At 39.9% G+C, this 12,063-nt stretch overlaps 1 protein-coding gene across 1 annotated transcript in view; it reads left to right on the top strand.

The window, feature by feature from the left end:
* The window catches only part of ZNF318 (zinc finger protein 318), a 27,714-nt gene extending 15,651 nt beyond the window's left edge, over positions 1–12,063 (top strand). The window contains exons 5-10 of the mRNA XM_054061450.1: positions 1,903–2,002; positions 2,782–3,068; positions 5,959–6,162; positions 6,635–6,734; positions 7,768–7,886; positions 8,329–12,063. Coding sequence (XP_053917425.1) covers positions 1,903–2,002; positions 2,782–3,068; positions 5,959–6,162; positions 6,635–6,734; positions 7,768–7,886; positions 8,329–11,793 — 4,275 coding nt within the window. The 3' untranslated portion in view covers positions 11,794–12,063. The remainder of the gene's footprint in view (positions 1–1,902; positions 2,003–2,781; positions 3,069–5,958; positions 6,163–6,634; positions 6,735–7,767; positions 7,887–8,328) is intronic.

The following is a 12,063-nucleotide window of genomic DNA, read 5'->3' as shown; positions in this document are numbered from 1 at the left end:
GTGTGATTCTGTGTGATTCTGGTAAAAAGTTTTTCACCATCTTTGTTATAAGCTCCCTTTGTATGTTGAAAGACCTCAATAAGGTCTCCTTGAAGCCTTTTCCAGGCGCAGCAACTCCAACTCTCTCAGCCTTTCTTCATAGGAGAGATGTTCCATTCATCTAATAATATTTGTGGCCCAAACAGGTCAATGTCTTTCTTGTCCTGGAGGCCCCAGAACTGAACACAGTACTCCATGTGGAGTCTCATGAGAATGGAGCAGAGTCGGAGTCCCTTGGCCTGCTGGCTGTAGTTTTGTACAGCCCAGGATACAGTTAGCTTTCTGAGCTGCAAGTGCACATTGCTGGCTCGTATCTAATTTTTCATCTACGTATGCATATCTGCATTAGAGGCGTTCTTTCATCATAGCTGTGCTAATGATACCATTGTGTTGGTAGATCCTGGTAGTAGAAGAGCAGCATGTGACAGAGGCTGGAAGCTTTTTGCTTGAGTTGTATTGTGCTTCTCAGAAGAAGTCAGGCCATGGGAAGATGGACCTCTGAATCCAAGAGAGGCTCATAAAAAAGTCACTTTAAATTTTTCATCTGAGATAACCTCTGCTTTTTGTGTGAAGTGACTTAAAGAAGGGTAAACTGCTACATCAGCAGATAAGTGAGCTTTCACTGCTTGCAGGAATAATTTCTTCAGCTGAGATGGTTGAAATTTTGTTGTTAATGAAGCTTGGCACTTCCAGAAGAGCTCTATTGGCTAAGGGTGTGTGGTTTTCTCCTGCCGTGACATACCCTGGTAGTTTGTCTGTGCATCTTGGCAGAACTTCTAGGTCTTTGTCTGTACTGTAGACCTCTTTGGCTTGGGCTTAGTCCACCGTTTTTTTTGCTGGGAAGACCTGGAGTTTAAAAAATATTGTGCTCCAGTTGATCCCCCTGTGCTGGCACAAAACTCCAAATGAGAGAATGTTGTTTTGGTTATTAGGAAAACTAACAAAAACTGAACCAAAACCTTGTAGCATTTAAGATGTGATCCAACTGTGTTGGTAGAACTCCTTCTGGGGCTTACTCCAAGCAGGATCTAGGGATCCTGCCAACATTTACATCGCCGTAGTAGTAGTGATTCTCTAGGGAAGACAAAGCTTTGGGTCAGTTGTTTGTTCAGGGTAAAGTAAAAGTAAAGTAGTAAGCTTTAAGAGCATTGTGGCGGTAAAATATTGGAATTGGTCTTTTGAAAAATGAAGGTGGGAAGGAAATTATAAGAACTTCTCAGGTTTCATTTTAGCGTATTGCCTGGTTTCTTTACATGAGAGTCAGTGAAAACTAGTGAAAAGCAGATTTATGAGCTTCTTATGCCAGTGTTTACTTTATTGAGGTAAGAAACAAACTTCATCCAGGTGTTTTTAATTTAGGACAGTTATGCCAGCAAAATATAGTTGGGAATAAAGTTACAATTGGATTGAAGCTGAAGCCTAAATAATAGCTAGAATTGGCTAGAGTCAAAGCAGGAGACAAGGTGAAGGGCTGTGAATTCTTTCATCACTGATGGAATGTGCCAGCTGTGGAGAGGTTTGAAGAGCAATTTAGCATTGGTCTTGCTCACCCCTTCAGAAGGTAGTGAGCTGAGCCTAAGTGCCTAGGGAAATGGTGCAACAAACAAAGCAGTTTTGGGAAGTACACTGCCCAGAAGAAAAAGATTGCCTGCAATGTAGAGTTGTAGCATGAGCACGTGATATAGTTACCTGCCAGGTGCAGAGAAAGAGGTGTATTTGTTGTGTTGAAGTACTGAGGAACATTTTGAGAACAATGAGCAGTGTTATGTGCCTGGGAAACTGACGTTTTATTGTCATTCTTGCAAGACTGATGAATTTATGTTGGGAATAGAAGAAAATCCAGTCCCCTTCCAATCTGTTTAGGTGATAGAAGAGAGGGAAAAACTGAAGAATGAACGAGAAGCACGGCAGAAGAAGCTTTACTATCTCAAAACTGAATTGGACAGGCTTCGTAAACAGCAAGGTACAGTGCATCCCCTGTTGCTTTTTTTTTTTTTGTCCCACTGGGATATGTCACAAGACCCAGCACCTGCTAGGAGAGGTGAAGACCAGAAGAGTAACAGCCCTTAATTTAAAACTAATATTTTCATACTCTAAGCAATGCAGAACCCTTAAGGAAGCACTGACCTAGTTACTGTATTAAAATTAATTTTATCAAAGTCTGGCTGTTAACACTGAAGCGAACAGTTACTCTTGCATATTGTTAGGCACGTTGATAAGTTAAGTGCATTACACTTTGTGCATTTTAGTGCTTCTTTAGAAGAAGTGAGAAATAGTACCTGAAGATGTGTCAGTGTGCCTTTCAGTTTTTCACTAATCTTATTTGGAGAATGACAAGTCCTCTCTAGACAGAACTAACTTTTTTGGTTATGAATCTTCTATTTGGTCCAAGGAAATACTAATTTCCCTCACCTTTGGAAAATGATACTTTCAGGTTAGAATGTACAATTAACTTTTTCTTGTTGATTACACAGGGAAGTAGTGAATATTAAATTGATTCTCTCTTTTGAGAATTATGATGCCGCTGTTAGGGGTGTGCATTAAGGCAGTCTTTGTAGAGGTAGATTGTGCAGATTTAGTGATGCTGTACCCATGAGTCAGTTCCATCTTTACAACTACCTACTCAACATTTAGTGGTAATATTTTATATTAGTATTTTACTTGTTGCTGGAATAGTTGTACAGATCTTACGGCAGTTTTCCTGCAGCATTTCCAACAATTCTACTTCCTTGATTGGCTCAGGAGAGATGTTGAGGAAGAAACGTCGTGAGAAGGATGGACACAAAGACCCCTTGTTGGTTGAGGTGAACAGACTACAAGAGAATATTATGAAGGAGATTTCAGAGCTGCATAAAGAATCTGATGCAGCTGACAAGAAGCAGTCTGAGCTTGACAAAGTAGCACAAATCCTGGGTATTAACATATTTGAAAAAACACGGAAACCATCTGTGGAAACCAAAGATTCCTTGGAAAAGAACAGCAAGTCAGAAAATTCAAAAAGTCTGGAGAAAATATCTTCTTCCAATAAGGTAAAGTCTTTTGGCTTGTTTGCTAATGATTTTCCCACTAAGAAACGAGGAACTGGGGAGACACCTGCCCCCAAGCATTTACTAGAGAATCATTTGATGTCATTTGTTATCACACCTCATATGCTGGTTTTGATGGTCCATGCAGCTGACAGTGAAGGTATCAGTGCTTATAATTTCCCTCAGGCTTTGTGCAGTTTGGTACCATTTACTGTTCTTGATCTTGGTTTTGCTGAGGTGCTGGTTGGATTGGAGACTATCATGAGTGTTTGTATTTGTTTGGTCTCAATGCCATATCAGGAAGACAGTCTTTTTTTCTCTGCAACATTTCTGGCATGGCCTGTCAAGGAGGAATGTTTGTAGCAGCAAAGCCCTCTGCAAGTTTGGACCGTCTTGGTCTTCTGACGTGGTGATGATGTTAACAAGACTCAAGACTTATATATGACCGTCAGCTTAACGTGACTTTTATGTACATGCTTCATTTCTCTCTTAAGAAATGTCAGTGTGCATCAGTATGGTCTCTCTGACATGGTCTATATTACTGAGTGCCGGATATACCAGAACAGGCGAATCACATTCTAGAAGATTGTTTTTACTTTGGAAGTAGTGTGTGATAGTGATATCTGAAAGGTAATGCGTGCATTCAGGAGATTAATTATCCTGCTTTTCAGATGTTTATTCAAATATGAAACTGAAAGAGGTGATTGGAGATGGTAAATGCTTTTTGTGTAGGCCTTACTGGTTTTTTTCTGTAGAGAGGAAAATTTTAGTACGTTAGGAGATATTTCCAACAAGGTCACTCAGATCTGTGCATCCTGTAAACTTTTCCTTATGTTTCATCCTGGTCTGGTGCAGAGAACTTACTAGATGTCTTTCATTTTAAGGCTTGCTTTTCTGTTTTGTTTTTGTTGTTTCTCAAAACATTGGTAAAGTTTAGTATCCACTCACTTTTACAAATTGTTTGCTTTGGTCCCCACTTTGTGCAACTAAAGTAGATAACGTTATCCTACATTGCATTAAGTGATATTGTTTTCTTTTCTTGAGGCATGGTATGTGTGAATATATTTTTCATTATTTTAACTTTCATTGTTTGTATTGTCCACAGCCATAATGACTTGATCCTCTTTTCATAGTTCCTCATTTTAACGTGTAAAATGCTGAGTTCTGATCAGGAATGTTTAATGTTTTTAGATACTTGTAGGCATATAAATCTTAGTCTCTAAGATTCACTTTGTAATTCTGATTAACTTTTTTAATGAGAAGAAAGGTGGTGCAGGACTTTTGATACTGAGATTGCTTGACTCTGCCAACCTGAGGGCAGATCTGGATGCCTTTCTGCTTTGTGGTCCTTTGCTGCTGAACTTGTGTCTGTTGTTATGTTATCAGTGCAGAAGTAAAGCTGGCCTTGTACTAAACAGACAGATCTTCCCTTTTGGGTTCTAAATAGCAGCAAGTTATAAAGGCATCTTTGAGCAGAGGTTAAGCACAAACTGGACTTAAGACTTGACTGTCATGTATCTGTGTGAGAAGCATTGTCTTTTTAAAGTTCTGATTGAAATAGTATTTTTATAGGATATATTGGGTGGGGGTTTGTCTGCAGGTAACATAAACAATGACACTTCTTGGACATGATGAACATCCTTTGATGCACTTCTTGCAGTTCATAAGTTCATCTGCTCATTGTTTAAGAGAATGTCAGCTTTGCTATCTTCTTGCAGACAGAATGTATGCAAATATTTCCTGGGTCACTTCTTACTCTGACACCACGAAATAGATTGTACTGGGATATGGGCATCTGTGGGATATGTGGTGGCCTGGATGTCTCTTCATTGTTTGATTTACAATGTATATTGTGTGGAGTGGTGTCAATAAGAGAGACTCTATCCCTGTTTATCAAAAGGAATTTAAAGTAAGGCAGGTGGTATTTAACACTTTTGAATCTGCTTAAGTAAATTTGTTCAACACTGATAGTGAATAACTTGGAAATCATGCAGCTGACTCAGGTCTGCTAAGTTAACATGCTGTTCTTTCCAGACTGCCGTGCAGATTAGAAATGGTAACATACTGGGCTTTCAGCCATTGAAAATGTAACTCAAAGCTCAAAATACATCTGGTGCTATCATAATCTAAATTACCAGGGCTTATTCATGATCTATTTCAGGGTTTATTTACTTTGCTGCTCTTGCAGTGTTAGCGTAGTATTAAATTTGGCTAGAGTTCTGAAGTATCTGTGTACCACTGTATGGCGTCTTTCTGTACAAAATAATGTAAGTGCAAATATTACACGTTTAAATCAAAGGATGCTTCAGCTTATATTCTTAGGTAATTAACAAAACACTACCTTCCTGTTGCTGCTAACCAACGAGTCTTCTGGACAATTCAGGAACTCTCAAACAACCTGATGAAGCTGATTGAATTAAATACTTTTAGTCAACTAATTCTTACTTCCCTTTTCATTCTGCTTTCGTCCAAGCTACTTCTATAGTAACTTATGAATTCTTCTAGAGGAACCATTTTAGGTCTTCTGGGGACTGTTTGGCTAGTATGATAAATTGGAATATTCAGATTTTTATATGAAACCCGTAAAATAGGAAGGGTGCATGCTGTAGGGGATTGGTTCATTTGGTTCCTTGATTACCTACAACCATCCAGCCATTACATCTGGGAGCCTTATTGGAAGCTCTTCACTGTGGCCACGCAGCATCTTAGTCGGCAATACCAGCTCTCTGAAACAGTGGAATTAGCCGGGGCGCTGGAAAGCAGGTGATATATATATATATATATTTTTTTTTTTTTGGTGTGTGTGGCTTCTTCTGGAGGCAGGTTCTGAGTTCTAGAGCATTATGTCTGTCCTGCTTTGTCTTAGAGAAGTGTTTCCTTTTGTTCAATTTAGGAGTCAAAAACTACTAATGAAAAATCCAGAGGTAGAAGCCCGAAGCCAGCAGAATCCTCTTCACAGTCCTCCAAACATCCTTTCCAGTTGGCCAATATTTATGAATATTACGATGCAGGGAACCACTGGTGCAAAGACTGCAATACCATCTGCGGGACCATGTTTGACTTTTTCACACACATGCATAATAAGAAACACAGACAGGTATGTTGCAGGCTTCCTTCACTAAGTGCATTTCATATTGCAGTAAATATTAACACTAAAACATGCATCACAGAACTGTTTTACAAGAGTATTAATGAACCTAAGGAATTGCTTATCACATTATTTTTCTCTAATGTTGGACTTGAGCAGTTCAAGCAGCTACCAGTGTGTTCCCACTACTCTAAGTGGGGCCTGTGATCAGTTTTCTTGGGAACTAGCATTTGATACTTGTGTTTCATATGTTTACCTGTTCTTTGCTATCATTTACATTTTACCCTTCTCACAGGTTATTTTTTCATTATAAATTGCAAAATGGGAGGGGAGAGAGAGGCAAACATAGTTCTTGTAAATATTTGCTCATTGGTTTTAATGTTCAGTATTCTGAAAGGATGTTAAAAAAGGAAAAAGACAAGTGTACTTGCCTTGCTAGTGTAATATATGAGCCTGTATACCTCTGTCACTGTGCAAATAGACCCTGGATCCTTACAACAGACCTTGGGCTTCAAAGACCCAGAGTGAGACCAAACAAGACTCCATAAAACGCATTGATAAGATAACTGTTCCTGCCAAAGGTATGTTGTTTTTTTCTTTTGAGTATCATCTCCCTTTGCCCTCCATCAAGTTTCTGTTGCTTAGAAAAAGGATTTAAAAAACTTTACCTTGCTGTAGGAACACATATAAATACTTTACTATTAGGTAAAAGGCAAGTGATTTAATTTCCTGATTGTTCTTGTGGAAAAGGTCATGAAGCGAGAGTGTAGGAAAACACAGCATGATTCCTTCTCTTCTTCTTAGAGTTCCATTTTTTAGTTTCAATACCAGGTGACTTCTTCTTTCTCCAGTGTAGTTTTGAAGTGATTTTTACTACCATATTTGAATTCAGAAAATGACCACAAGAGCTTGCTGTGTTTGGGCATATCTTGTGCAGTACTCCACACAGTCTAGCAACAGACTGTTCCGTTCAATACATTTTTAGTAGAGGTGTCCCTGAAAAATCCCTGACAGGTACTTCGTAGAGTGTGGATACAGGGAATATGAGAAAGCCTTATGGAAGGGGCTGTAAGTGATTTGAAAATTAATATAACATTTGAAATCTGAGTGTCTAAATAGGCCCGCCAGTGATCAATCTCAGTTTTTTAATCTGTTATGTACTTCTAGTAGTGCCCTCTAAAGGAGATTCTTCAGCGTGTTAGAACTGCACCTGGTTCTGTAAGCAGAAGGATGCAGTCTTGCTGAACTTCAGTGAAAATACTTGTGTTCGTTTTATAAAATGGATGTTTATTTGAGCAGACTATGCCACAAAGATGGAAAATAGATTAAGACTGTAGGAAATATTAACCTACTTGAATAGGGGATAGCCTTAATGTGATGGTGAGCACTGAAATAATCTCCTCAATTGTAGCAATCGAGCTTCTTCACTTTATGTGTTTACCCCTTGTAGTGGTGTTTCCTATACTGTAAGCATAAGGAGAGCCACATTAACTGTTCCAAAAGGAACATTAATGGAGGTTTTGCTGTTGTTCTTTGATATGCTTATCTGGCTTTGTTAAGAGCTTGGCATGCATTAAGTTTTGTTTCTCTGATCATTTTCTTCGGCCTTTTCAGGCTCTGAGTTTCTGATTCCCATCACTGGATATTATTGCCAGCTCTGTCACGAATTTTTTGGAGATCAAATCTCAGCAGAGCAGCATGTGAAAAGTCATCCTCACAATGAGAAATACAAGGTTGGTAACTAGTGTACCAGGAGTGAGTCATTCCTTATTTTAACTCCTACTTGTTTTGTTTTCCTTTCCTGAAGAATGACATTTGACTCCTCAGAGTATATGTATTTGGTTATCTATATTCTACTGAACTAAATAAGCAGAACTTCCCACTACACAGATACTAATCTTTCATCTGCATGGGGTTAAAATGGTGTGCAAGTCCCAGTGTTGATTTTCAAGCTTTTCTGTGAAATGACAGCACTGCTGCAAGCCATCATTCACTTAGCATTAAATTTCAGAACTTGGAGTTTGTACCATGTCAGTTTCTTGGTTGGAAGAAGTTCTCTGCTCTCCTATTGTTGAGATGGCACTTAGGGAACAAGACAAAACTATTACAGAGCTGGATTTATTTATTTATTTTTCATGGAAACAGTGGCTAAAATTGTGCTATTTATATCCACAGAAATACATAGATGAAAACCCACTCTACGAAGAGAGGAGAAATCTAGACCGTCAAGCAGGACTGGCTGTAGTTCTGGAAACAGAGCGCAGGCGGCAGAGCGAGCTGAAAAGGAAACTAGATGAGAAACAGAAAGAAGAGAAGGATGAGAAGAAACCAAAAATAATAAAGAAAGAGGAAGCAAAGATCATCCCAGAGCTTGGAGAAGGGACTACTGAAACTCAAGGAAAAATAGATGCTTCTGGGCGAAAAATGGGTATCAAGCTTAAACTGAAGAAGGAAGATAAGAAGGAGGACAAAAAAGAAGAAAAGAAAGAGGAGTCTAAAAAGGAATCACCAAGTCAGACTTCCTTTGGGAAATTCAGCTGGAAAAAGACTGAGAGAGATGATAAAACTCCAGGAGGACCTATTCCAAAGGAGGAGAGTACAGACGGAAACAAAGAGGAGAACAAGTGTCAGTCGGGGAAACCCCATGTCAAGCCCATTGAAATCAAGCTATCTGGGAAAACTGTTATTCCGCACACGAGCCCATGGACACCAGTTGTTTCCACATCAACACCAGCAAAAATCCTACCCAATCTATCAGTCCCCACCATGATTTTCAAGAAGTTTCTACCCAATCTGCCAGTCCCCACTATGATTTTCAGGAAGTCTACTACTGCAACAGTTAGCAAACCAGCACCTTTGAACACCTTTTTATCCATAAAATCCTCTGGAGCTACTACCAAACCACTGCCTGTGGTAAAAGAAACCAGTGCAGATCTTCTACTGCCTCCAGATATTATCTCAAAGGCTTTTGGAGGAGAAGAAGTAATTTTAAAAGGGGCAGAGGAGGATTTGAAAGCAGCAGAGAAAAGTGAATCTCCTCAGACTTCTGATGTTCCACCTCCTCCCCCTCCTCCCCCAGCAGTCCAGCAGGCGGCTGTCATCCCTGCAGATGAAGTAGCTCCAGGTGTGTCTGAAAATGAACAGACAATGCTGGCAATGCCTGTGAGACCCCCTCCACCACCACCCTCAACTGCTTTCAGTGAACAGGCGAAAAAGGTAGAGAAACGAAACTCTTGCTTGGCCACAGCCAATGCTAAAGATCTCTATGATATTTTCTACAGTAGTGGTGGAAAGGGTTCGGCTGACAGTAAGCTCGCAAGTTCTGCGCTTCCAAATGGAGAAAATGCTAACCTAACAAAACCTGCAGACTTATCTGCAAACCCTAGAACAAATAGTAGCTCATCTTCTTTGAAAGACAATTCTGAGAATGCAGCTACTGAAGTTAGCCAGGTCTATTCAGCTGATCAAAGCTCAGAACTGGAGAAGACTGATACTCAGGAGACTTCAGTACTTCATACTGACATGAGCCCTGACATGGAAAATGGTATTCAGAAGGATGTAGGTAAAAAATTTCAGACTCCTCTTTCAACAGATCTTTGGACTAAGTTGAAAGAAGATTCATCCCAGTGTAATAATCAGTTAACAGGGAGTTGGGTTGTTGGTGAGGATCAGGCTGAAATGAGCAAGAAACCACTTCAGCCTCAGAATTTGGAAATGCTGGTCACAGAACTGCCAGAAACAAAAACTGCTTCTGGTATCCATGTGCCTGTGGAAATTGGACTTGTAGGTATAGGAGGTAGAGAGCGGGTAGGCAGTCAGGAATTCTGTGATCTACAGAAGACAGAGGTCCAAGAGACAGTTGGACAGGAAGATGCAAATAAAACTGCAGTTACTAACACAAATGTTCCTGGTACCTTGGAGAAGGATGCAGAGATGAAAGACTGGGAAGTAAAAGCAGTAAAGCCTGAGCTTAGCCTACACCCAAAAACTTTGTTATGTGAAACAAAGAATGACATTCAAAATTTGGAAAATTCCAATTTGGTAGAGGAAAAGTTAAGTGATAACTGTAGACCTCACTCAGAAACTGTTAGTCCAGACTTGCTCTGTGATTCTCAAAACTCTTCAAAAAAAAAAACCTTGGTGGCAGTAATGACAGAGCAGAATTCTATTGATGCCTCCTTAAAAGATGTAGAACCGAAAAGTGTAGCTTTGGAAGTATCTCAGCCAGGAGTCCTTGGCAAAGCTCCACGAATTTCAGAGACACAAAATAAGATGTCAGGATTGACAAGAAGTCCTGATGAGTGGGACACTTCCAGAACTAGTAATGGAGAAGAACAGGTCACTACAAACCATTCTTGTTCTGAAAGTGGTTGGGATCTGTCAGATACTCCAAATGTAGAAATAAAAACTGGTTCTAATGAAGTTAGTGCATTAGAATTGACAGAGGTACAGCCAGACACATTTCTTGCCAACACAGAAACTAGAAGTGGCACATTAGAAGCTGAAGAAAAAGTTCAACCTGATCCTTCGGGCCACGCAGTATCAGATAACCAAAGGCATGAAGTTGCATGGTTAGTCAATGCCAGCTCTGCGAACATTGTTGAGCTCCGATCCAGTGTAGAATTAGTAGTTGAAGTTGAAAAAAAATCATTAGGACACACTGGATCTGACGTAACGTTAGATAACGGTTTTATCAAGGAAGATGCAAAAGAAGTAGGGACTGGAGGCTTTTCAAGGGCCCACTCTGACCTTGTCCGAGAGTCAGTAGTTGCTTTATCAGCAGATTTCCATAGGGAGCATCTTTCAGAAAAAGCTGTGCACTCCCAAGAAGCAAAGCGTGAGGTCGTAAGAACCTCAGCAGCCAATTACTTTCATCTGAATACCACTCACTCAGGATCGAACACCAAGCAATCTGAAAGTCTCTCTGCAAATGTTTGTGTGGATAACAAGAAAGTGTCTTTGATGTCAGAAGATGTGAAACACAGCGAGTCTCCCTCTGAGAAAGCAGAGCTTGAGTTCAAAAGCACTGAATTTGGTTTGGGAGATCCTGAGATAAAACACGAATGCTTCAGTGTCATTACAGCAGGACTTTTAAATGAGAATGTGGAAGAAGTCTCAAAACTAAAAACTGTTGCAGCCATTAGGCTGGAGTGCAGTAAATTTAAGAAGCTGGGCATTGAAAAAACGGTGGATGAAACAGAGATTACTCATTTTTCTACATTGAGTTCTGGTAGTCAGGAAGATAAATTTTGCAAACAGATTTCTCAAACAGCTCTGCCGCAGCTTGGATTGCAGTCCTCAAGTAGTAACACTACAGAAGTCATGCCGGTTCTAGAAATGCAGGGCATTTCTCCTATGTCTGAGACCCTTTTACAAGTGGAGGACAGAAAAGATTGTGCTGCTGAAATGCTCTCATTGAGTTGCGATGGGGGCAGCACAGAAAGTCAGGCTTCTGAGTGTGTGGAAACTCTCCGTCCTGGGCTCAGAAAAACACACAGAAAAGAGCATGGCTCAGTAGGCACGGGAGTATGCACCATCCAGAGCAAGAAGACTGAGCAAACAGAAACTTCTGACAGTAGTTTGGAAGCTACAACAAATTCAGGAATCGCTGAAAGCTTAGCAGAAAGCCCAGTGGGTTGAAATGAACCCAGCCAGTCCCAATATTTGAGGAGCCAGAGCTGGGATTATGTATATGGTTTTTGTTCAGGTTTTTTTTTGTTCCAGGTGAGGGTTTTGGGTGTATTTTGCATCCTGTGGTCAGACTTAACTGAAGTGAAACTCACATCATGGGAAACCAGACACATTTTTTATTCTGTACATAATTAATTGTGTAAAGTGTTTTTTCATGTGAATTTTTTTGCCAATTTATTTTCTACACTCTGCTATTAAAACGGAATCTCTCATTTATAA

Source organism: Cuculus canorus, chromosome 3, assembly GCF_017976375.1.
Source record: "Cuculus canorus isolate bCucCan1 chromosome 3, bCucCan1.pri, whole genome shotgun sequence".
Taxonomy (NCBI): domain Eukaryota; kingdom Metazoa; phylum Chordata; class Aves; order Cuculiformes; family Cuculidae; genus Cuculus; species Cuculus canorus.
The sequence above is the reverse complement of the archived record's forward strand: the minus strand, read 5'-3'. Positions and strand labels throughout refer to the sequence as shown.